Source organism: Salvelinus fontinalis, chromosome 13 (genome assembly GCF_029448725.1).
Source record: "Salvelinus fontinalis isolate EN_2023a chromosome 13, ASM2944872v1, whole genome shotgun sequence".
Lineage (NCBI taxonomy): Eukaryota > Metazoa > Chordata > Actinopteri > Salmoniformes > Salmonidae > Salvelinus > Salvelinus fontinalis.
The window spans coordinates 36,297,318-36,324,732 of record NC_074677.1 but is presented as its reverse complement, the minus strand read 5'-3'; the positions used below and the strand labels follow the sequence as shown (position 1 = coordinate 36,324,732).

Below are 27,415 nucleotides of genomic sequence, written 5' to 3'. Positions count from 1 at the left end.
TGACCAAGGAGAGTGATGGAGTGCTGCATCAGATGACCTGGCCTCTACAAACACAACGTGTTATTTCCTAGTTGAGGTCTTCACTAAAAATAGTAAATATTAAGAAAAACCCTTGAATGAGTAGGTGTGTCCAAACTTTTGACTAGTACTGTATGTGTGAATGATTCTGAACAGAAAAGGCAGTCTCGTGGGTAATCGTGTTGAATCGCACACACACACACACACACACACACACACAGAGAGAAAGAGAGACTCACACTGCACGTTGAGCTGGTAGGGGATCCTGAAGTCTGTGTGCAGGGCAGGATGGCGCACCACACAGGTGAGGGCGTGACCCTGGACGTGGCGGGTGGGCTGCCACAGGTAGCGTACCTGGGTGCTGGTCGTGCCGTTTGCCTCGTCCTGCAGCGACACCTCTGATTGGCCAAACAGGTCCGTCTCCCAGGAGACTTCGGCGGGGGGCCGGGCCCGCTCAGCGATGCAGGTTGCCACCACTGTTTCATTGCCCTCGTCGATCAGAGCCACCGAGCCAGCCGACACATACACCCTGGGCTCCACTGAGAGAGAGAGAGAGAGAGAAGGGGTGAGGAAATATGGATCGAAAGGGTTGTAGTGTTCAGTCAGTGTTCCAGTATCTTCTAGGGCAGGGGTCCCCAATTACATTCAGCCATGGGCCGATTTTTCCTTGAGCGGTTGGTCGGGGGGCTGGAAAATAGTTAGAAATCATTTTTACATTTTTACAAATTGACCACAAAATCCCAAACAGATACGCTGTAGTATTTGACAAAAACAGAATCATTTCAAACCTTGATTACATTGGGATATGATCACGTTTTAATTTATGCGTGAGAATATTTACAAACTGATTTCCTAAATTAACATCACTTTGAGATGATTTTCTGGTGATTTTACAGTCTTACATCCAAAAATGAAAATTCTAAATATACAAATATATATATTCCGATTTTGTTGTTTTTGCTCAGGGGCCAAATAAAATCACCAGTGGGCCGAATATGGCCCGTGGGCCACCTGATCTAGAGAAGCAGAGTTCCTGAGTAGGGTCTGGAAGTGGTTCAGTTATTCAAGCTCTTGTTTCCATCACTCTTTCTTTCAACCACCGCCCTCCTTTCCCCTGTCCTACTACGCAGTAGCAGCTCAGGGACTTCCTGTAACCATTCAAAAACAGTGTGTGTAAGTCATGGCCTTGCCTGGAATAATACATCTATCTAACCCCGACTCTTACTCCCCGGGATCCTTTAAAAGAGGGGCGTCTCAATTGTGCAACAGACAAACAAAACGTATTGCCCACCACATTCCTCTAGCTCCAATTATAGCACCCTGTTCCTGTACACCCCTCCCTCGCTCCCTCGTTCCCATTCCTTCACCCCTCCTCTCACGCAACTGTACCCAACTGTCATACCGTTCTCATTGCAATGCCCCTTCAACCAACCCTTATTCCAACCACTCGTCCTCACTACCTTCCATCCTTTCTCTCCACACTTTGTCTTACCACTCTCCCTCTGGCCCAGTGACGTGAGTAGGATCCTCTCCCCCACAATGGCCATGTGTAGTTCATACATTTTTACAAGAGGCTCTTTACTAAGATACAGGACTACGTTTCAGAATATTACAAGCACACCATCAGCCATACAAACACACACTTACAAGAGGTGTGTTGCACAGACACAGACACCAGAGGTGGGTCATATGGCCAAAAATTCATATTGTGATAAATTGCCTGAATTAATGAGATAATTATTATTTAAAATTATCTTTTAAACTACTAGTTGTAGCCATCAATTGTCCCATTAACAATCACCCATATTAGCAAACGTATTTAATTTCAAACTTCACATTTCTCTAGTATAGGTTACTTATAATGAACAATATCAGCAAAATGCCTGCGATAAGTGATCGGTATAGTCAGTGTCAATAATTTCCGGTTTATCGTCCCAGCTCTAATTGGAACCCACACACACACACCCCCCCAACACAAGCACACACACTCCTACCGAGCACGCTGACAGTGGTGGAGGCCTGTGTGTTGCCCAGGGGGAAGGTGGCCACCTTGCAGGTGTACACTCCAATGTCCTCAAAGCCCACATCCTCCAGTACGATGGTGGCGTCATGGGAGGAGGGAGAGCGGAAGGACAGGCGGCGCACATAGTTTGGGGGGATCGAGATGCCAAACACGGGATTGTACACCGCCACAGTCACCGAGCCTGTGGGGAGCCGGCGCTCCCAGGAACTCTGGGTAAGACTGAGGTTGGCCCCCACCTCCACGCTACAGCCCAACGTCACATTCTTCCCCAATACAGCACTCACCTTCTGGGGAACCAACACCTGACTGCCCCCCACACCTGGAGCACAGAGAGGGAGAGAATGAAAGAGAAAACGATTAGTTTCACCATCAACAATCAGTTCATTCCAATTTTTTCTGAAGAACTACTGTAAGAATCAAAAGAAAAGAATAACCACAATCCCCTGTGGTTAGTAAAAGTGTAATCAAAAGAGTTGTACTTATCTTGGGCAGTGAAACATAAGCCTGTGTGCAATGTGTATGGCTGTAAATGTAATATGCCCAATGATGACGGCAATAAAGGACTGTGGCAATAGCATACGGACTTCCCCTCGACACACTACACCCTCCATCTGTCTTTCAGTTGGACATCATTTACTCTAATAACATCACATTGTATTGGTCACATACACGTGGTTAGCAGATGTTATTGGTGACATACACGTGGTTAGCAGATGTTATTCAAATCAAAGTTTGTCACGTGCGCTGAATACAACAGGTGTAGACCTTACAGTGAAACGCTTACTTACAGGCTCTAACCAATAGTGCAAAAAAGGTATTAGGTGAACAATAGGTAGGTAAAGAAATAAAACAACAGTAAAAAGACAGGCTATATATAGTAGCGAGGCTATAAAAAGTAGCGAGGCTACATACAGACACCGGTTAAATCAGGCTGATTGAGGTAGTATGTACATGTAGATATGGTTAAAGTGGCTATGCATATATGATGAACAGAGAGTAGCAGTAGCGTAAAAGAGGGGTTGAGCGGGTGGTGGGTGGGACACAATGCAGATAGTCCGGGTAGCCATTTGATTACCTGTTCAGGAGTCTTATGGCTTGGGGGTAAAAACTGTTGAGAAGCATTTTTGTCCTAGACTTGGCACTCCGGTACCGCTTGCCATGCGGTAGTAGAGAGAACAGTCTATGACTGGGGTGGCTGGGGTCTTTGACAATTTTCAGGGCCTTCCTCTGACACCGCCTGGTGTAGAGGTCGTGGATGGCAGGCAGCTTAGCCCCAGTGATGTACTGGGCCATACGCAATACCCTCTGTAGTGCCTTGCAGTCAGAGGCTGAGCAGTTGCCGTACCAGGATTGATGCAACCAGTCAGGATGATCTCGATGTTGCAGCTGTAGAACCTATGCCAAATCTTTTCACGACTGTCTTGGTGTGTTTGGACCATTCTAGTTTGTTGTTGATGTGGACACCAAGGAACTTGAAGTGCTCAACCTGCTCCACTACAGCCTCGTCGATGAGAATGGGGGAGTGCTCGGTCCTCCTTTTCCTGTAGTCCACAATCATCTCCTTAGTCTTGGTTACGTTGAGGGATAGGTGATATTCTGGAACCACCCGGCCAGGTCTCTGACCTCCTCCCTATAGGCTGTCTCGTCGTTGTCGGTGATCAGGCCTACCACTGTTGTGTCGTCTGCAAACTTAATGATGGTGTTGGAGTCGTGCCTGGCCATGCAGTTGTGGGTGAACAGGGAGTACAGGAGGGGACTGAGCACGCACCCCTGGGGAGCTCCAGTGTTGAGATGCAGCGTGGCAGATGTGTTGCTGCCTACCCTCACCACCTGGGGGCGGCCCGTCAGGAAGTCCAGGATCCAGTTGCAGAGGGAGGTGTTTAGTCCCAGGATCCTTAGCTTAGTGATGAGCTTTGAGGGTACTATGGTGTTGAACATTGAGCTGTAGTCAATGAATAGCATTCTCACATAGGTGTTCCTTTTGTCCAGGTGTGAAAGGGCAGTGTGGAGTGCAATAGAGATTGCATCATCTGTGGATCTGTTTTGGCGGTATGCAAATTGGAGTAGGTCTAGGGTTTCTGGGATAATGGTGTTGATGTGAGCCATTACCAACCTTTCAAAGTACTTCATGGCTACAGACGTGAGTGCTACGGGTCTGTAGTCATTTAGGCAGGTTGCCTTTGCGTTCTTGGGCACAGGGACTATGGTGGTCTGCTTGAAACCTGTTGGTATTACAGACTCAAACAGGGACATGTTGAAAATGTCAGTGAAGACACCTGCCAGTTGGTCAGCACATGCTCGGAGCACAAGTCCTGGTAATCCATCTGGCTCCGCAGCCTTGTGTGTGTTGACCTGTTTAAAGGTCTTACTCACGTCGGCTACGGAGAGCGTGATCACACAGTCGTCCTGAACAGCTGATGCTCTCATGCATGCCTCAGTGTTGCTTGCCTCAAAGGGAGCATAGAAGTGATTTAGCTCGTCTGGTAGGCTTGTGTCACTGGGCAGCCCGCAGCTGTGCTTCCCTTCGTAGTCTGTAATAGTTTGCAAGCCCTGCCACATAAGACGAGCGTCGGAGCCGGTGTAGTATGATTCAATCTTAGCCCTGTATTGACGAGTTGCCTGTTTGATGTTTCGTCGCAGGGCATAGCAGGATTTCTTGTAAGCTTATGGGTTAGAGTCCCGCACCTTGAAAGCGGGAGCTCTACCCTTTAGCTCAGTGCGAATGTTGCCTGTAATCCATGACTTCTGGTTGGGGTATATACGTACAGTAACTGTGGGGACGACGTCCTCAATGCACTTATTGATAAAGCCAGTGACTGATGTGGTGTACTCCTCAATGCCATTGGAAGAATCGCAGAACATGTTCTAGTCTGTGATAGCAAAACAGTCCTGTAGTTTAGCATCTGCTTCATCTGACCACTTTTTTATTGGTCACATAAACGACGTGTTTAGCAGATGTTATTGCGGGTGTAGCGAAATGCTTGTGTTTCTGGCTCTGACAGAACAGCAATATCTAACAATTTCACAACATATCCCCAATACACACAAATCTAAGTTAAAACCTGTTGAGGATAGAGGGCGCTATTTTCACTTTGGGGAAAAATCGTGCCCAATTTAAACGGCCTCGTACTCTATTCTTGCTCGTACAATATGCATATTATTATTACTATTGGATAGAAAACACTCTCAAGTTTCTAAAACCGTTTGAATTATATCTGTGAGTAAAACAGAACTCATTTGGCAGCAAACTTCCTGTCAGAAAGTGAAAAATCTGAATTCGAGGCTCTGTTCCAAGGCCTGCCTATAAATGTGCTTGATATCTATTAGTATACATGCACTTCATACGCCTTCCACTAGATGTCAATAGGCTGTCAGAGGTGAAATGGGGTTTCTAGGTATTTCTATGGTCAAAAGATAGAGCTTGGAATGACATGACCCCAGAATTCCTTTTTTCAGGAAGCGCATAAAGGTCACCAGTATTGGCTTCTGAAAAGCATTCGTTATAGATGTCTTATATCTCCGGCTTTGATTTTATTTGATAAATGTGAAAATATCATCGTAAAGTATGTTTTTTCAATATAGTTTTATTAGATTATTGAATTTTTTTCCGGGAGATTAGGCGTGTTGCGTTCTTTACGTTTGGTGACGAAGGAGAGCGCCACTTGGCTAGTTTTGCTTGCTCATTCGAGGGGGAAAAATGCCATTCTAAAACCAAACAACGATTGTTCTGGACAAAGGACCACTTGTACAACATTCTGATGGAAGATCATCAAAAGTAGGACCCATTTATGATGTTATTTCATATATCTGTCGAACATGTTTACTTTTAGTTTGCGCCCAGATTTTGGGCGCTCTCTCGCAATAACGTAAGCTGCATGTCGTAATGTCGAAGTTCTTTTTAGAATTCTAACACAGCGATTGCATTAAGAACTAGTGTATCTAGTTCTTAAGTCGTGCTATAAATTCTCAGACAACAGAAAAATTCCTTAATGCCCTTCCAGACTCCTTCTGCCTACCCAAGGACGTCAGAGGACAAAAATCAGTTAACCACTTAACTGAGGAACTCAATTTAACCTTGCGCAATACCCTAGATGCAGTTGCACCCCTAAAAACGAAAAACATTTGTCATAAGAAACTAGCTCCCTGGTATACAGAAAATACCCGAGCTTTGAAGCAAGCTTCCAGGAAATTGGAACGGAAATGGCGCCACACCAAACTGGAAGTCTTCCGACTAGCTTGGAAAGACAGTACCGTGCAGTACCGAAGAGCCCTCACTACTGCTCGATCATCCTACTTTTCCAACTTAATCGAGGAAAATAAGAACAATCCAAAATGTATTTTTGATACTGTTGCAAAGCTAACTAAAAAGCAGCATTCCCCAAGAGAGGATGGCTTTCACTTCAGCAGTAATAAATTCATTAACCTGTTAGGGCTGTAGGGGGCGTTTTGAAAAAAATGGAAAATATGTGCAAATTTTCAAACGGCCTCCTAATATATTTTTGCTCTTACAATATGCATATTGTTAATACTGTTGGATAGAAAAGAGTCTATAGTTTCTAAAACCGTTTTAATTTTTTCTCTGAGTGGAACACAAGTCTTTTGGCAGCACTTTCCCCGACCAGGAAGTAAAATGCAAGATGTTTATGCTCGCTTCAACGCTCTGCCTATATATGGTCATGCCACCTATGACCCGAAACACACCTCGTACGCCTTCCTCTGGGTGTCAAGAGGACGTCAGAAGAGAAATCTTGCGTTTATCTTGTTCTGACGTGAAATAAGACCTATTTCTTTAGCGTGACCGTCAATTTCAGGAAGTCAGAAGCGCGCGACTTGGGAGAGATATCATGTTTTGTTTGCTGCCGTTTCTGATGTGAACTATCTCCAGCTCGGATTTGATTTGATAAATGAGACCATGTCATCGTAATGTATGTTTTTTCAATATAGTTTAATCAGATTATTTGAATTTTTTCGGGAGTTTTGCCGTGTTCTGTAATGTTTCCTTTGTTTACTTTGGAGAGATCCATGCCACTCGACTAGTACCCAGGCTAAAGGAAGATGGAAAGTTGCCATTCTGAATGGATTGAACGACTATTCTGGACTAAGGACAACTTGATCAACATTCTGATGAAAGATCAGCCAAAGTAAGACCAAATTTATAATGTTATTTCATATATCTGTCGTGCATGTCAACTGGTCGCGCGCGCCCAAGTGTGTCTGTCTGGCGTGGCTATGCTAATTTAGCGCTACATTTAGCTTTCGATGTAAAACATTTCATAAATCGGAAATATTGTCTGGAATCACAAGAATCCTGTTTTTCAATTGCTGCACAGTATGTATTTCTCCGAAATGTTTTATGAGGAGTAATTAGGTATTTGATGTTGGTGTCTGTAAATGTTATGGCTGCTTTCGGTGCAATTTTTGAGTGTAGCTGAAATGTAATTTATGATTTATACCATAAATATGCAGATTTTTCAAAAAAAACATATGCTATACAATAAATATGTTATCAGACTGTCATCTTAGGAAGTTGTTTCTTGGTTAGTGGCTATATATATCTTCATTTGGTCGAATTTGTGATAGCTGCTGATGGAGTAAAAAACTGATGGAGTTAGAAAAAGTGGTGTCTTTTGCTAAGGTGGTTAGCTAATAGATTTACATATTTTGTCTTCCCTGTAAAACATTTTAAAAATCGGACATGTTGGCTGGATTCACAAGATCTGTGTCTTTCATTAGCTGTATTGGACTTTAATGTGTGAAAGTTAAATATTTTAAAAAATATATATTTTTTGAATTTCGCGGCTCTGCCTTTTCAGTGGGGGTGGGGGGGGAGTGCCGCTAGCGGCACCCTCATCCTAGACAGGTTAACTTCTTTGAGGAAAAGATCATGACCATTAGAAAGCAAATTACGGACTCCTCTTTGAATCTGCGTATTCCTCCAGGGCTTAGCTGTCCTGGATCTGCACAGCTCTGCCAGGGCCTGGGATCGGGAGAGACACTTAACCTGTTGGGGATGGGGGCGCTGTTTAGACTATTTATGCTAATTTGGCTAATTTTTTAAACGGCTTCCCACAAAATCCTTGATCGTACAATATGCATATTATTATTATTATTGGATAGAAAACAGTCTATAGTTTCTATAGGAGTTGAAATTTTGTCTCTAAGTGGAACAGAGCCCATTCTACAGCAATTTCCCTGACATGGAGTCAGATTTGAGAAATGTTGGCCACTTTTCTGAAGTCAGTTAAAAGGGCACTGTCGTTGCTATGACTATACGGACACTTCTTACGTCTTCCCCTGGATGCCTTTACGTGATGACGATTCCAACGGGGTCGATTGCGCGTTCACAGGCCCTACAAATGAAAAAAACCTTTAGCTAGCAAGTCTTTTCTTGCTGCGTAACGCGCGTGGAAGACACCGACCCTCTCCTGTTCCAAGCGTTAGTTTAGCCTGTTATATTTCTCCGGTCATCTTTTCACTCGTTATAGGAGTTACAAACATCATAAAGTAGTTAATTTAAAGCGTTTTATAGCAATTTATATCCGTTTAGTGCGATTTTGGGACATTTATTTTTGCAACGATGTGAAAAGTTGGGCACGCTTTTCAGTTCATCCCGAACGCAGTTGACATTTCCACATGGCAAGAGGACAGCTTTCCACCAAAAGACGATTTCTCCCAAGAAAGGATCCTTTGCCCAAGATACTGATGGAAGAACAGCTCAAGGTAGGACATTTTTATTATGATAAATCGTGTTTCTGTCGAAACATTTTAGTGGCTTAGGACGCCATGTTTTTTGACGTAGCTTCGCTTGGCGCAAACTGTATTGAAAAGTAAGGATAAATTAAAAAATGTAATAACGCAATTGTATTAAGAATTAAATTGTCTATCAATCCCTGTCCACCCTATATTTTTTAGTCACGTTTATGAGTATTTATGTATAAGAGTAGATCACTGTCTAAGTGGCGCAAGGACATTTTCTGACCAGCTGAGCTACATTTCACATTGTCTAACCATGATTTTGGTGGCTAAATATAAACATTTTCGATCAAACTGTATATGCATGTTGTAATGTGATGTTACAGGAGTGTCATCGGAAGAATTCTGAGAAGGTTAGTGAAAAAATTAATATCTTTTGGCGATGTTGACTTTTATCGCTCACTTTGGCTAGAATCAATGCTGGGCTGCTAATTGCTATGTGCTAAGCTAATATAACGATTTATTGTGTTTTCGCTGTAAGACACTTAGAAAATCTGAAATATTGTCTGTATTCACAGGATCTGTGTCTTTCGATTCGTGTATGCTGTGTATTTTTACGAAATGTTTGATGATTAGTAGTTAGGTAAACACGTTGCTCATTGTAATTATTCTAGTCCATTTGTGATGGTGGGTGCAATTGTAAACTATGCCATATACCTGAAATATGCACTTTTTTCTAACAAAACCTATCCCATACCATAAATATGTTATCAGACTGTCATCTAATGAGTTTTTTTGTTGGTTAGGGGCTATAAATATCTTAGTTTAGCCGAATTGGTGATGGCTACTGGTGTTGGTGGACAAATAAAAGATGGTGGATTATGCTAATGTGTTTTTAGGTAATAGATGTACATCTTTACATATTGTGTCTTCCCTGTAAAACATTTTAAAAATCGGAAATGTTGACTGGATTCACAAGATCTGTGTCTTTCATTAGCTGTATTGGACTTTAATGTGTGAAAGTTAAATATTTAAAAAAAATATTTTTTTTGAATTTCGCGGCACTGGTTTTTCAGTGGGGGGGGGGGGGGGTGTGCCGCTAGCGCCACGCTGATCCTAGACAGGTTAAGTGTTTTAGTACTATATCTCTTGACACAATGATGAAAATGATCATGGCCTCTAAACCTTCAAGCTGCATACTGGATCCTATTCCTACTAAACTACTGAAAGAGCTGCTTCCTGTGCTTGGCCCTCCTATGTTGAACATAATAAACAGCTCTCTATCCACCGGATGTGTACCAAACTCACTAAAAGTGGCAGTGATAAAGCCTCTCTTGAAAAAGCCAAACCTTGACCCGGAAAATATAAAAAACTATCGGCCTATATCGAATCTTCCATTCCTCTCAAAAATTTTTGAAAAAGCTGTTGCGCAGCAACTCACTGCCTTTCTGAAGACAAACAATGTATACGAAATGCTTCAGTCTGGTTTTAGACCCCATCATAGCACTGAGACTGCACTTGTGAAGGTGGTAAATGACCTTTTAACCTGTTGAGGATGGGGGCGCTGTTGAGACTATTTATGCTAATTGGGTAATTTTTGAAACGGCTTCCAACAAAATCCTTGATCGTACAATATGCATATTATTATTATTATTGGATAGAAAACAGTCTATAGTTTCTATAGGAGTTGAAATTTTGTCTCTAAGTGGAACAGAGCCCATTCTACAGCAATTTCCCTGACATGGAGTCAGATTTCAGAAATGTTGGCCACTGTTCTGAAGTCAGTTAAAAGGGCACTGTTATTGCTATGACTATACGGGCACTTCTTACGTCTTCCCCTGGATGCCTTTACGTGATGACGATTCCAACGGGGTCGATTGCGCGTTCACAGGCCCTATAAATTAAAAAACCCTGTAGCTAGCAAGTCTTTTCTTGGTGCGTAACGCGCGTGGAGGACACCGACCCGCTCCTGTTCCAAGCGTTAGTTTAGCCTGTTATATTTCTCCGGTCATCTTTTCACTCGTTATAGGAGTTAAAAACATCATAAGGTAGTTAATTTAAAGCGTTTTATAGCAATTTATATCCGTTTAGTGCGATTTTGGGACATTTATTTCTGAAACGATGTGAATAGCTGGGCACGCTTTTCAGTTCATCCCGAACGCAGTTGGCATTTCCACATGGCAAGAGGACAGCTTTCCACCAAAAGACGATTACTCCCAAGAAAGGATCCTTTGCCCAAGATACTGATGGAAGAACAGCTCAAAGTAGGACATTTTTATTATGATAAATCGTGTTTCTGTCGAAACATTTTAGTGGCTTAGGACGCCATGTTTTTTGACGTAGCTTCGCTTGGCGCAAACTGTATTGAAAAGTAAGGATAAATTAAAAAATGTAATTCCGCAATTGTATTAAGAATTAAATTGTCTATCAATCCCTGTCCACCCTATATTTTTTAGTCACGTTTATGAGTATTTATGTATAAGAGTAGATCACTGTCTAAGTGGCGCAAGGACATTTTCTGACCAGCTGAGCTACATTTCACATTGTCTAACCATGATTTTGGTGGCTAAATATAAACATTTTCGATCAAACTCTATATGGATTGTGTAATATGATGTTACAGGAGTGTCATCTGAAGAATTCTGAGAAGGTTAGTGAAAAAATTAATATCTTTTGGCGATGTTGACTTTTATCGCTCACTTTGGCTAGAATCAATGCTGGGCTGCTAATTGCTATGTGCTAAGCTAATATAACGATTTATTGTGTTTTCGCTGTAAGACACTTAGAAAATCTGAAATATTGTCTGTATTCACAGGATCTGTGTCTTTCGATTCGTGTATGCTGTGTATTTTTACGAAATGTTTGATGATTAGTAAGTAGGTAAACACGTTGCTCTAAGTAGTTTTTCTATTCCATTTGTGACGGTGGGTGCAATTGTAACCTATGCCATCTACCTGAAATATGCACTTTTTTCTAACAAAACCTATCCCATACCATAAATATGTTATCAGACTGTCATCTGATGAGTTTTTTTGTTGGTTAGGGGCTATAAATATCTTAGTTTAGCCGAATTGGTGATGGCTACTGGTGTTGGTGGACAAATAAAAGATGGTGGATTATGCTAATGTGTTTTTAGGTAATAGATGTACATCTTTACATATTGTGTCTTCCCTGTAAAACATTTTAAAAATCGGACATGTTGACTGGATTCACAAGATCTGTGTCTTTCATTAGCTGTATTGGATGTTAATGTGTGAAAGTTAAATATTTAAAAAAAATATTTTTTTTGAATTTCGCGGCACTGGTTTATCAGTGGGGGGGGGGGGGGGGGGGGGGTGCCGCTAGCGGCACGCTGATCCTAGACAGGTTAATGGCGTCAGACCGAGGCTCTGCATCTGTCCTCGTGCTACTAGACCTTAGTGCTGCCTTTGACACCATCGATCACCACATTCTTTCGGAGAGACTGGAAACCCAAATTGGTCTACACGGACCAGTTCTGGCCTGGTTTAGATCTTACCTGTCGGAAAGATATCAGTTTGTCTCTGTGAATGGTCTGTCCTCTGACAAATCAACTGTACATTTCGGTGTTCCTCAAGGTTCCGTTTTAGGACCACTATTGTTTTCACTATATATTTTACCTCTTGGGGATGTTATTCGAAAACATAATGTTAACTTTCACTGCTATGCGGATGACACACAGCTGTACATTTCAATGAAACATGGTGAAGCCTGTGTTTCAGACATAAGGAAGTGGATGGCTGAAAACCTTCTACTTTTAAACTCGGACAAAACAGAGATGCTTGTTCTAGGTCCCAAGAAACAAAGAGATCTTCTGTTAAATCTGACAATTCATCTTGATGGTTGTAAAGTCGTCTCAAATAAAACTGTGAAAGACCTCGGCGTTACTCTTGACCCTGATCTCTCTTTTGACGAACATATCAAGACTGTTTCAAGGACAGCTTTTTTCCATCTACGTAACATTGCAAACATCAGAAATTTTCTGTCCAAAAATGTTGCAGAAAAATTAATCCATGCATTTGTTACTTCTAGGTTAGACTACTGCAATGCTCTACTTTCCGGCTACCCGGATAAAACACTAAATAAACTTCAGTTAGTGCTAAATACGGCTGCTAGAATCCTGACTAGAACCAAGAAATCTGATCATATTACTCCAGTGCTAGCTTCCCTACTGGCTTCCTGTTAAGGCAAGGGCTGATTTCAAGGTTTTACTGTTAACCTATAAAGCGTTACATGGGCTTGCTCCTACCTATCTTTCCGAGTTGGTCCTGCCGTACATACCAATACGTACGCTACGGACACAAGACGCAGGCCTCCTAATTGTCCCTAGAATTTCTAAGCAAACACCGGGAGGCAGGGCTTTCTCCTATAGATCTCCATTTTTATGGAACAGTCTGCCTACCCATGTGAGAGACGCAGACTCGGTCTCTACCTTTAAGTCTTTACTGAAGACTTACCTCTTCAGTAGGTCATATGATTGAGTGTAGTCTGGCCCAGGAGTGTGAAGGTGAACGGAAAGGCTCTGGAGCAACGAACCGCCCTTGCTGTCTCTGCCTGGCCGGTTCCCCTCTCTCCACTGGGATTCTCTGCCTCTAACCCTATTACAGGGGCTGAGTCACTGGCTTACTGGTGCTCTTTCATGCCGTCCCTAGGAGGGGTGCGTCACTTGAGTGGGTTGAGTTACTGACGTGATGTTCCTGTCTGGGTTGGCCCCTTGGTTTGTGCTGTGGTGGAGATCTTTGTTGGCTATACTCGGCCTTGTCTCAGGATTGTAAGTTGGTGGTTGAAGATATCCCTCTAGTGGTGCGGGGGCTGTGCTTTGGCAAAGTGGGTGGGGTTATATCCTTCCTGATTGGCCCTGTCCGGGGGTATCTTCGGATGGGGCCACAGTGTCTCCTGACCTCTCCTGTCTCAGCCTCCAGTATTTATGCTGCAGTAGTTTGTGTCGGGGGGCTAGGGTCAGTTGGTTATACCTGGAGTACTTCTCCTGTCTAATCCAGTGTCCTGTGTGAATTTAAGTATGCTCTCTCTAATTCTCTCGTTCTCTCTTTCTTTCTCTCTCTCTGAGAACCTGAGCCCTTGGACCATACGTCAGGACTACCGGGCATGATGACTCCTTGCTGTCCCCAGTCCGCCTGGCCTTGCTGCTATTCCAGTTTCAACTGTTCTGCCTGCGGTTACGGAACCCCTACCTGTCCCAGACCTGCTGTTTTCAACTCTTAATGATTGGCTATGAAAAGCCAACAGATTTATTCCTGATTATTATTTGACCATGCTTGTCATTTATGAACATTTTGAAAATATTGGCTCTCTAATTTTCTCCTTCTCTCTTTCTTTCTCTCGGAGGACCTGAGCCCTAGGACCATACGTCGGGACTACCGGGCGTGGTGACTCCTTGCTGTCCCCAGTCCGCCTGGCCTTGCTGCTATTCCAGTTTCAACTGTTCTGCCTGCGGTTATGGAACTGCCACCTGTCCCAGACCTGTTGTTTTTCAACTCTTAATGATCGGCTATGAAAAGCCAACTGAAAATTATTCATGATTATTATTTGACCATGCTTGTCACTTATGAACATTTTTGAACATCTTGGCATAGTTCTGTTATAATCTCGACCCGGCACAGCCAGAAGAGGACTGGCCACCCCTTATAGCCTGGTTCCTCTCTAGGTTTCTTCCTAGGTTTTGGCCTTTCTAGGGAGTTTTTCCTAGCCACCGTGCTTCTACACCTGCATTACTAGCTGTTTGGGGTTTTAGGCTGGGTTTCTGTACAGCACTTCGAGATATTAGCTGATGTACGAAGGGCTATATAAAATAAACTTGATCGATTGATTGATATCTATCATTTACTATACAACATGTATTTTTTAGTAAAGTTTATGAATAGTTATTTGGTCAGAATAGGTGAGTGTCAGAAAAATATCTGGACATTCTGGGAAAAAGATGCTAAGTTTTCAGAATGTATAACCACGGATTTCAGCTCTAAATATGCACATTTTCGAACAAACCATAGATGTATTGTGTAATATGATGTTATAGGACTGTCATCTGATGAAGTTTATGAAGGTTAGTGAAAATATTTATATCTTTTGCTGGTTTATTCGCTTTCGCTAACGTGCCTATCGCTAAAGTGCCTTGAATGAATGAATGCGGTTGTGTGGTAGGCTATTGTAGTAAGCTAATATAATGCTATAGTGTTTTCGCTGTAAAACACTTTAAAAAAAAATCGGAAATATTGGCTGGATTCACAAGATGTTTGTCTTTCATTTGCTGTACACCATGCATTTTTCAGAAATGTTTTATGATGAGTATTTAGGTATTTCACGTTGGTCTCTATAATTACTCTGGCTGCTTCGGTGCTATTTCTGATGGTAGCTGTGATGGTAGCTGCAATGTAAAACTGATTTATACCTCAAATATGCACATTTTTCGAACAAAACAGATTTATTGTGTAACATGTTATAAGACTGTCATCTGATGAAGTTGTTTCTTGGTTAGTTTGATTGGTTCTTGGTTAGTTTGGTTGGTTTTGTGCATGCTACCTGTGCTGTGAAAAATGTCTGTGCTTTTTTGTATTTGGTGGTGAGCTGACATAAGTATACGCTAGCGGAACCCCGGGGCTATACAGGTTAAGTAATGGAATTAAGAATATATAAATATATGGACGAGCAATGTCAGAGCGGCATAGACTAAGATACAGTTGGATAGAATACAGTATATACATATGAGATGAGTAATGCAAAATATTTAAACATTATTAGTGACTAGTGTTCCATTTATTAAAGTGGCCAGTGATTCAAGTCTATGTACATTTGAAGTCAGAAGTTTACATACACTTATGACTTGAGTCATTAAAACTCGTTTTTCAACCACTCCACAAATTTCTTGTTAACAAACAGTTTTGGCAAATCTGTTAGGACATCTACTTTGTGCATGACACAAGTCATTTTTCCAACAATTGTTTACAGACAGATTATTTAACTTTAACTTATAATTCACTGTATCACAATTCCAGTGGGTCAGAAGTTTACAAACACTAAGTTGACTGTGACTTTAAACAGCTTGGAAAATTCCAGAAAATTATGTCATGGCTTTAGAAGCTTCTGATAAATTATGTCAAGTAGCCTGAGTCAATTGGAGGTGTACCTGTGGATGTATTTCAAGGCCTACCTTCAAACTCAGTGCCTCTTTGCTTGACATCATGGGAGAATCAAAAGAAATCAGCCAAGACCTCAGAAACAAAATTGTAGACCTCCACAAGTCTGGTTCATCCTTGGGAGCAATTTCCAAAAGCCTGAAGGTACCATGTTCATCTGTACAAACAATAGTACGCAAGTATAAACACCACGGGACCACGCAGCCGTCATACCACTCAGGAAGGAGACGCGTTCTGTCTCCTAGAGATGAATGTACTTTTGTGCAAAAAGCACAAATCAATCCAAGAACATCAGCAAAGGACCTTGTGAAGATGCTGGAGGAAACAAGTACAAAAGTATCTATATCCACAGTAAAACGAGTCCTATATCGACATAACCTGAAAGGCCGCTCAGCAAGGAAGAAGCCACTGCTCCAAAACCGCCATAAAAAACCCAGACTACGGTTTGCAACTGCACATGGGGACAAAGATTGTACTTTTTGGAGAAATGTCCTCTGGTCTGATGAAACAAAAATAGAACTATTTGGTCATAATGACCATCGTTATGTTTGGAGGAAAAAGGGGGAGGCTTGCAAGCCGAAGAACCATCCCAACCGTGAAGCACGGGGGTGGCAGCATCATGTTGTGGGGGTGCTTTGCTGCAGGAGGGACTGGTGAACTTCACAAAATAGATGGCATCATGAGGGAGGAAAATGATGTGGATATATTGAAGCAACATCTCAAGACATCAGTCAGGAAGTTAAAGCTTGGTCGCAAATGGGTCTTCCAAATGGACAATGACCCCATGCATACTTACAAAGTTGTGGCAAAATGGCTTAAGGACAACAAATTCAAGGTATTGGAGTCGCCATCACAAAGCCCTGACCTCAATCCTATAGAACATTTGTGGGCAGAACTGAAAAAGTGTGTGCATGGAGGCCTACAAACCTGACTCAGTTACACCAGCTCTGTCAGGAGGAATGGACAAAAATTCACCCAACTTATTGTGGGAAGTTTGTGGAAGGCTACCCAAAACGTTTGACCCAAGTTAAACAATTTAAAAGGCAATGCTATAAAATACTATTTGAGTGTTTGTAAACATCTGACCCACTGGGAATGTGATGCAAGAAATAAAAAAGCTAAAATAAATTATTCTCTACTATTATTCTGACATTTCACATTCTTAAAATAAAGTGGTGATCGTAACTGACATAAAACAGGGAATTTTTACTTGGATTAAATATCAGGAATTGTGAAAAACTGAGTTAAAATGTATTTGGCTAAGACGTATGTAAACTTCCGACTTCAACTGTATATAGGGCAGCAGCCTCTAATGTGCTAGTTATGGCTATTTACAGTCTGATGGCTTGGAGATAGAAGCTGTTTTTCAGTCTCTCGGTCCCAGCTTTGAAGCACCTGTCTGACCTCGCATTCTGGATGATAGCGGTGTGAACAGGCAGTGTCTCAGGTGGTTGTCTTTGATTATAATTTTTGGCATTCCTGTGACATCGGGTAATGTAAGTGTCCTGGAGTGCAGGTTTAGTTTATCCCCAATGATGCGTTGGGCAGACCGCACCACCCTCTGGAGAGCCCTACGGTTGGGGCGGTGCAGTTGCCGTACTAGGCGGTGATACAGCCCGAGAGGATGCTCTCAATTGTGCATTTGTTAACGTTTGTGAGGGTTTTATGTGCCTACCCAAATTTCTTCAGCCTCCTGAGGTTGAATAAGCGCTGTTGCACCTCTTCACCACACCGTCTGTGTGGGTGGACCATTTCAGTTTGTCAGTGACGTGTACACCGAGGAACTTGAAGCTTTCCACCTTCTCCACTGCGGTCCCGTCGATGTGGATGGGGGGTGCTCCCTCTGCTGTTTCCTGAAGTCCACGATCATCTCCTTTGATTTGTTGACGTTGAGTGAGAGGTTATTTTCCTGGTTACTCCCAGAGCCCTCACTTCCTCCCCATAGGCTGTCTCGTCATTGTTGGTAATCAAGCATGCTACTGTTGGGTTGTCTGAAATCTTGATGATTGAGTTGGAGGCGTGCGTGGCCACGCAGCCATGGGTTAACAGGGAGTACAGGAGGGGGCTATCAGGAAGTCCAGGACCCAGTTGCACAGGGCAGACCCAGGGCGTCGAGCATAAAGATGAGCTTGGACGGTACTATGGTGTTGAATGCTGAGCTAGTGTCAATGAACAGCATTTTTACATAGGTATTCCTCTTGTCCAGATGGGATAGGGCTGTGTGTAGTGTGATTGCATCATCTGTGGATCTATTGGGGCGGTAAGCAAATTGATGGGTCTAGGGTAACAGGTAAGGTAGATCCTTGACTAGTCTCTCAAAGCACTTCATGATGACAGAAGTGAGTGCTACGGGGCGATAATTTAGTTCAGTTACCTTTGCCTTCTTGGGTACAGGAAAAATGGTGGCCATCTTGAAGCATGTGGTGACAAGAGACTGGGATAGGGAGATATTGAATATGTCTGTAAACACACCAGCCAGCTGGTCTGTGCATGCTGAGGATGCGGCTAGGGATGCCGTCTGGGTCGGCAGCCATGCGAAGGTTAACACTTAAATGTCTTAGGCACGTCGGCCACGGAGAAGTAAAGCCCACAGTCCTTGATAGCGGGCTGCATCGGTGGCACTGTGTTATCCTCAAAGCGGCCGAAGGTGTTGAGCTTGTCCAGAAGCAAGACGTCGGTGTCTGCGACGTGACTTGTTTTCCTTTTGTAGTCCGTGATTGCCTGTAGACCCTGCCACATACGTCTCATATCAGAGCCGTTGAATTGCAACTCCACTTTGTCTCTATATTGACGTTTTGCCTGTTTGATTGCCTTGGTGAGGGAATAACTACACTTTGTATTCTGCCATATTCCCAGTCACCTTGACATGGTTAAATGTGGTGGTTCACGCTTTCAGCGTGAATGCTGCCATCTGTCCACGGTTTCTGGTTAGAATAGATTTTAATAGTCATAGTGGGTACAGCGTATCAGTATATTTTGTCAATGTTATTGTCAGAGGCTACCTGGAACATATGTCTGTGTGATCAAAACAATCTTGAATGTGGATTCCGATTGGTCAGACCAGTATTGCATAGTCCTTAGCACAGGTATTTCCTGTTTGAGTTTCTGCCTATAGGAAGGGAGGAGCAAAATGGAGTCGTGGTCAGATTTTCCAAAAGGAGGGTGGGGGAGGGCCTTGTATGCATCCCAGAAGTTGGAGCAGTGGTCGAGTGTTTTAGCAGCGTGAGTACTACAGTCAATGTGTTGATAGAACTTCAGCAGCCTTTTTATCAAATTTGCTTTGTTAAAATCCCCAGCTACAATAAATACGGCCTCGGGATATGTGGTTTCCAGTTTGCATAAAGTCCAGTGAAATTATTTGAGGGCCGTGGTGGTATCGGCTTGAGGGGGGATATACACGGCTGTGACTATAACCGAAGATAATTCTCTTGGGCGATAATATGGTCGGCATTTGATTATGAGGTATTCTAGGTTGGGTGAACAAAAGGACTTGAGTTCCTGTACGTTATCACAATCACACCATGAGTCGTTAATCATGAAACATACACCCCGCCCTTCTTCCCAGAGAGATATTATTCCTGTCTGCACGATGAACTGAGAACCCAACTGGCTGGACAAACTCAGAAAGTAGATCCCGAGAGAGCCATGTTTCCGTGAAACAGAGTATGTTACAATCCCTGATGTCTCTCTGGAAAGAAATCCTCGCCCTAAGCTCGTCAACTTTATTATCCAGAGACGGAACATTAGAGAGTAATATACTCCGAAGTGGTGGGTGGTATGCACACCTCCTAAGTCGGACAGGAAGACGACTGAGTACCTCTCCTCCGCCGGCGTGGTTTAGGGTCAGCCTCTGGAATCAGTTAAATTGCCCTGGGGGGTGTGAACAAAGGATCCTATTCTGGAAAGTCGTGTTCCTGGTTGTAATACTGGTAGTGCTTGTGAGTTACCGCTGCTCTGATACCCAATAGTTCTTCCCGGCTGTATGTAATAACAAAAACATTTCTGGGCTAATAATGTAAGAAATTATACATTTAAAACAATACTGCAGAGTTTCCTAAGAGCTAGAAGCACGGCAGCCATCTCTGTTGGTGCCATTTTCACACATAAAAACACACGCAGAGCCTATGTACGTGTAGAAGTATGCTAATAGGTAAGGAGGACATGTGAGGACAACCTGCTAGTATTACAACAGCTGTGGTGTCTCTGACAAACACAAGTGCACAACACACACAGCCATGCACACACCTAGCTAGTAAAGATGTGTTGATTTACCGATACGCATCGGTCCCCGATTGAAATGTTTAAGACATGATTCAAATATTTAAGATATGACTGCGTCGGTCCGCAGACCCTAAACCGATCCAAATCTAACATGCAGGGTCCAAAAATGTATTCAAATGTTACAAATCTCCAATTGATCCGTCCTCTCCACACAATATCGGTAGCCTAGTCAAACTGTACGTTGTGCCCAGCTTCGCACACGCTAACTAACGCGAGGTAGGCAGCATGTTCCTGATCATGTACATCTGCGCGGCACATTCAGCATTCAAATGCTAAAATGGCTTGCGTGATATTAAGCTTTATTAGTTGAGTGACCACCTATGTACTTTGCTAGGTAGATTATTGTTTTCTATGCAAAGTAGAAAATTGTGTTTTGCCAGAATAAAAGTAAGCTCCTGGAGACACACCTAATCTAGCTATAGGCTATCTGCTGAACGGGGCTTAGATTGTCCAGGTTCACATCAGCAATAGTTTTCGTAGTTTTGCTTTAAACAATCAGTGTATATGGTCAATTTTAGATATTAAATTATTCATTTAATGAATTAATTTGACCCTGTATAATGCTGAATCACGTTTCCGAGGAAATCCAAATATTCATTGGCTGTCACAGCTAATTTGTAAACGATAAATATTGATGCATTACTAGCTCAAACACTTAATCTGCCAGCTCAGACAGAGCCAGCTCAGACAGAGCCTGCTCAGGGAGGCCCTGCTCATGAGCTCCATCAGCAGATGATTTTAATTTAGAATGGAAAATGAATGTGTTCATGCAACCGAAACGTTTCCCACTAAATCGTTCCGGTATCGTATCCAGCCCATGTATATAGATACATATCGAATCGTCTTGAAAGGGAAAGATGCACATACCTACTTGCTAGTCATATAGCCTAACCATGGATGCTATTTTGTATTTTATTAGGATCCCCATTAGCTTTTGCGAAAGCAGCAGCTACTCTTCCTAGGGTCCACACAAAAGACGACATAATACAGAACATTAATAGACAAGAACAGAAATACATAAAAACATATATACACTGCTCAAAAAAATAAAGGGAACACTTAAACAACACAATGTAACTCCAAGTCAATCACACTTCTGTGAAATCAAACTGTCCACTTAGGAAGCAACACTGATTGACAATACATTTCACATGCTGTTGTGCAAATGGAATAGACAAAAGGTGGAAATTATAGGCAATTAGCAAGAAACCCTTCAAAAAAGGAATGGTTCTGCAGGTGGTGACCACAGACCACTTCTCAGTTCCTATGCTTCCTGGCTGATGTTTTGGTCCCTTTTGAATGCTGGCGGTGCTTTCACTCTAGTGGTAGCATGAGACGGAGTCTACAACCCACACAAGTGGCTCAGGTAGTGCAGTTCATCCAGGATGGCACATCAATGCGAGCTGTGGCAAAAAGGTTTGCTGTGTCTGTCAGCGTAGTGTCCAGCGCATGGAGGCGCTACCAGGAGACAGGCCAGTACATCAGGAGACGTGGAGGAGGCCGTAGGAGGGCAACAACCCAGCAGCAGGACCGCTACCTCCGCCTTTGTGCAAGGAGGAGCACTACCAGAGCCCTGCAAAATGACCTCCAGCAGGCCACAAATGTGCATATCAAGAAGCTTATTAAACCGCATGATCATTACACAGGTACCCCTTGTGCTGGGGACTCTAAAATGTGCAGTTTTGTCAAACAACACAATGCCACAGATATCTCAAATTGAGGGAGCGTGCAATTGGCAGGATGACTGCAGGAATGTCCACCAGAGCTGTTGCCAGAGATCTGAATGTTCATTTCTCTACCATAAGCCATTTAGAAAATTTTACAGTATGTCCAACTGGCCTCAACTGCAAACCATGTGTAACCACGCCAGCCCAGGACCTCCACATCCAGACTCTTAACCTGCAGGATAGTCTGAGACCAGCCACCAGGACAGCTGATGAAACTGACAAGTATTTTAGTCTGTAATAAAGCCCTTTTGTGGGGAAAAACTCCTCCTGATTGGCTGGGCCTGGCTCCCCAGTGGGTGGGCCTACACCCTCCCAGGCATACCCATGGCTGCACCCTGCCCAGTCATGTGAAATCCATAGATTAGGGCCTAATGAATTTATTTAAATTGACTGATTTCCTTATGAACTGTAACTCTTTGTATTAAATTGTTGCATGTTGCGTTTATATTTTTGTTCAGTATAGATATCTTCATTTCATGTGTGTGTCATCTGAAGATGATCATAGTCTTTCAATAAACATTAATCGTGTGTGTGTGTGTGTGTGTGTGTGTGTGGTCGGGAGAGACCGAGACAGTAAAAAAAAAAAAATTATGTATTTAGTTGAAAGAGCATTGACGTCAGCTCCCGCTAAGACATTCCAAACAAAACACAAGCTTAGTCAGTGCCATCAAACTAAGCATTCACAGACATCTGTGTTGACCTGATCATGAATCCACAGCAACCGGCATTTGGTTTTCCATCATAATAATACACAGGCCAGTGTTTGCATGTGTTCCCGAAGATCAGTGCATTCTGGTGCAATAGCTGCCTGCCCTACTTCTGACCTGAATCCAGGAATTAAAAGCAGCCCTTTGTGAAACTGCTCGCTCTCTCCCGGTGTACAATCAGAACTACCCCCTAAAGTCATGTCATCCCCTCCAGTCATTTACATGTCCTGTCCACACACACAGCATTAAGATCAGCAGCGGTCCACAGACACAGACAAAGAGAGGGGAGAGGCGGGAGAGGGATAAAGAGATGGAGACCGAGACAGAAACCGTGAGGAAGAGAAAGCAGAGATATGGCAATATGATGTAAGTGCCAGAGGGAGAGGCAACAGGAGAATACAGAGGGAGAGGCAACAGGAGAATACAGAGGGAGAGGCAACAGGAGAATACAGAGGGAGAGGCAACAGGAGAATACAGAGGGAGAGGAAACAAATGTATCACTAAGAGATTCTGGCGAAGAGGAAAAAAAGTGGAAGGAATGAGTCCCAGATAGAATACATGCGAAACATCATAATACCATCATGCTGCAAGCCGCCAGCCCCCTCAACGACATCACTAATTGTAACAAGCTGCCAGTGGGAAGACGTCATTGTATAGCATTGCTTGGCAACTGACTCCAAACATTCTGCCTGTTTTTGTTGTGCCAACAACAGTCCCCGCCCCCCCCCCCCCCCCCCGCCAACGGAAAACAGACGGTTTCCGTTAGTGTCCCCCTAACAACACCCCAACCTCTGAACCTGGGGAGACCTGAGCACAGAGATAAGAGAGGGGGAGGGGAGCAAAATCAACAGGAGGAGGGCCATTCATTAAAAGAAAAGGATTTAATCAAAGAACGCAACAATTCTCTGAACATTCTCTGAACATCCAGGGCCATGTCGTGCCCTGGAGATTAACGGTTGAGTTGTGGCATTTTATAGGGGTGGGATAAGACAGAGAGGATGGGAAAGAGTCAGAAACTCTTTGTAATCCTTCCCCGAATTCTCAGATTTTTTACTAGCTTGCAGCGCAACGACTAGAGGTCTGTAAATTTTCCAAATGACTGTCCTGCCACGCATTGACCACAGTTGACTTTGCAAGGCTCTTAGGTCTACAAGGAGGAAACACAGTATTGTGTTTACTGTTGGACATCTGTTGACTCTTGCTAGACATGTCAAAGATCATTGGCAGCTGTGTCACTTCCTGGTGGCTCATTTAGTTAGATAGTTACACACAGTGACCGTATTCTCAGCCAGGAATTCCACAATAGAACAATTTACATTGCAACCCAGCAGAGGTCGAGCTTCATCCACAGAGGAGGACCTACAGGATGTGGTTTCTGATGAGGGGAACTGTAGAACTGAACCATCCTGTTGTCCAGGAGAGGAGTGGCTGTATCGGTGCTCACTACTGAAACTGGAACTTTAAGATGGAGATTTATATAATGGGAGTCAGGTGGCTATATTGCAATAGATTGTTATATATCCTATTAATAACCAGACCACTAGAGATCAGAGCTTTCATCTTCTCTGTTGTTATTTTTAGGCTCCCCTCAAAAGCAGAGACGGAAAGAGAGCCTCTTTCACCATGATCTTCAATGTAATCACCTAACCGTCAGGAGAAAGAGGAAAGGCCAACCAATGCTTTCCTCCTCAACGCTCCTGTGATGACATGATCTGCCTTAATAAACGGGTGTGAAAACTGCACTTTCAGAGAAACAAATGAAATGTCATTTTCTACTGTATCAAAATGAATCAGCCATGAAGAGAAGCACACACATACTCATCACAGAGAAGAAGCACTACTGTAGCCTCTGTCACACGCACACACAGTCCTGGCAGCAAGGACAGATCGTTCCCAGAGGAGACTCAAGTGTTCATTCTCCCTCCATCAGCACTACCTTCACATGCACCACTCACGTGGCAGCAGGTGTGTGTGTGTTACTATACCTCTGTGTGCTAGTGATAGGAAGGAACTATTGTTTGTGTTAGTGGCTTTGATAGTGTATTTGGGTATACATGTGTCATGAACACATTATATTAATGACATCAACTCATTGGGAGGTGTCCCTCTAGGTTGTGATGTGTTAGAACTAGATAGTTACTACAACAATGCCTGCGTGAAATCCGACTCCGTCATCACTGGAGGAGGTCTCAGAGAACACAAGCCAGGCGTCTAATCAGGATTGTACAATATTTGCACATTTGTATTTAAAAAAAGATTATTCAAGCTCTGTCAAGCCGGTTGTTGATTATTGCTTGACAGCCATTTTCATGTTTTGCCATTGATTTTCAAGTCGATTTAAGTCAAAACTGTAAGTAGGCCACTCGGGAACATTCAATGTCGTCTTGGTAAGCAACTCCAGTGTATATTTGGCCTTGTGTTTTAGGTTATTGTCCTGCTGAAAGGTGAATTTGTCTCACAGTGTCTGTTAGAAAGCAGACCAGGTTTTCCTCTAGGATGCCTGTACTTAGGTATATTCTGTTAATTTTTATCCTAAAAAAACTCCTTAGTCCTTGCCAATGACAAGCATACACATAACATGATGCAACCACCACCATGCTAGAAAATACGAAGAGTGGTACTCTGTGATGTGTTGGATTTGACCCAAACATAACACTTTGTATATATGACAGTTCATTTCTTTGCCACATTTTTTGCAATTTTACTTTAGTGCCTTATTGCTAATATGAATATTTTGTTTCTGTACAGACTTCCTTATTTTCACTCTGTGATTTAGGATAGTATTGTGAAGTAAGTACAATGTTGATACATCCTCCCATCAAAGCCATTAAACTCTGTTTTAAAGTCACCATTGGCCTCATGGTGAAATCCCTGAGGGGTTTCCTTCCTCTCTGGCAACGGAGTTAGGAAGGACACCTGTATCTTTGTAGTGACTGGATGTATTGATACACCATCCCAAAGTGTATTTAATAACTTCACCATACTCAAAGCGATATGCAATGTCTTTTTTTTTTTTTTCTCCCCCAATAGGTGCCCTTCTTTGTGAGTCAATGAAAAACCTCCCTGGTCTTTGTGGTTGAATCTGTGTTTGTAATTCACTGATTGACTGAGGTAAATCTGTAAGGTCCTTACAGATCATTTTATGTGTGGGGTACAGAGAAGACGTAGTCATTCATAAATCATGTTATACACTATCATTGCACACACAAATGAGTCCATGCAACTTACTATGTAACTTGTTAGACAGTTTTTTAAATAATAATACATTTCCACAGGGCCACGGAAATTGACTCGAGGGTTAAGCACATTTTTACTTCTGAACTTATTTAGGCTTTCCATAACACAGGGGTTGAATACTTATTGACTCAAGACATTTCAGCATTTAATTTTCAATTAATTCCACTGACATTATGGGGTATTGTGTGTAGGCCAATGACACAACTTCCATTTTAAATTCAGGCTGTAACACAAAATGTGGGAAAAGTCAAGGGGTGTGAATACTTTCTGAAGGCACTGTGAGAATACTATAATATCCAAGTGTATTGATGGACATACTAAGAACAGATCCATGAGTACCAATATAAAATGCCTGTTATTAAGTTTGATCATTTAACTCAACTCCCTCCCTATGGTGGGGAAATTGGGCGAGTGAGCAGAGTGACTATCTGTGTGGTGGGTGATGCACGTGGTGACATGGTTGGAGAGCCACTTCAGCGAGCACAGACAGCAGGTGTTCTAGTCAGAGAGAACAGACTAGGGCTTTAACACGGACTTCATCTGTCAAACACTGAACACACACAGTTACATGAGCGCTGAACACAGGGACAGAAGGTTTAGTCATTACATGTGTGTGTTTGCTTTTACACACAAGGTCACAGGTTAGATCATTACTGTGTGCACAGTAGCAGCTCTAGAGGCATCAGGTCCCCCCCCCATTCTCTCTGACACACACACCTGAATTCTGAGCATTGGAATGCACAGGAGACTTGACATAAGTCCTCGCCAAAAGGAAAAACATATGCCCCAGCTCCAGAGAGCCTGAACTCTCCAGAGGTGGTTAACTCTGTCTGGAGGAGGAGGAGGACTCATCCCCTACAGGCCTCCTGTACCAGACAGGGGAGTATGTCTCTGCTGGGTGATGGAGGAACCAGGCCTCCTGTACCAGACAGGGTAGTATGTCTCTGCTGGGCGATGGAGGAACCAGGCCTGCTAATGCCGAGGTTATGCCATGGCCATGATAACGCAGGGCTCATACTGTGGAAGCTAGTGCTTTGCTAATGGTGTCATAATGCCTTACTAATGCTGTAATAATGTTGTGGTAACACTGGCAAAACCATTCCAGAATGTTTATATAAAGGTTGGTCAATACGGGGGGAGAGCGGCTTGGGGGGAGTGACTCATGGAGTTCGATCATCTTAATAAACTACAGACAGAAGAGCGGCCTAATCCTTTACAAAGAGTAGGTCTCTCTCTCAACTCCATCCTTCACATAAGCATACAGCCATGGCATTCACAGACCCTTATTCTGAGATGAATGAAAGAAATGTGAAACATTTACATTTAAGTCATTTAGCAGACGCTCTTATCCAGAGCGACTTACAATTTGGAAAGTTCATACATATTCATCCTGGTCCCCCCGTGGGAATTGAACCCTGGTCCCCCCGTGGGAATTGAACCCACAATCCTGGCGTTGCAAGCGCCATGCTCTACCAACTGAGCCACACGGGACCACGTGAAACCTAAATGGACCATCACATTGAAGAGCATCCCTCTCCCATATCATTCAGCATCGTGAGA

General features: G+C 43.0%; 1 protein-coding gene across 2 annotated transcripts in view; it reads right to left on the bottom strand.

The window, feature by feature from the left end:
* The window catches only part of LOC129868564 (nectin-3-like protein), a 69,914-nt gene that overhangs the window by 19,162 nt on the left and 23,337 nt on the right, over positions 1-27,415 (bottom strand). For both annotated transcript variants that reach the window (XM_055942662.1, XM_055942661.1), the window contains exons 2-3: positions 2,013-2,360; positions 258-557 (exon numbers count right to left, since the gene is read on the bottom strand). In XM_055942662.1, the coding sequence (XP_055798637.1) occupies positions 258-557; positions 2,013-2,360 (648 nt within the window). The remainder of the gene's footprint in view (positions 1-257; positions 558-2,012; positions 2,361-27,415) is intronic.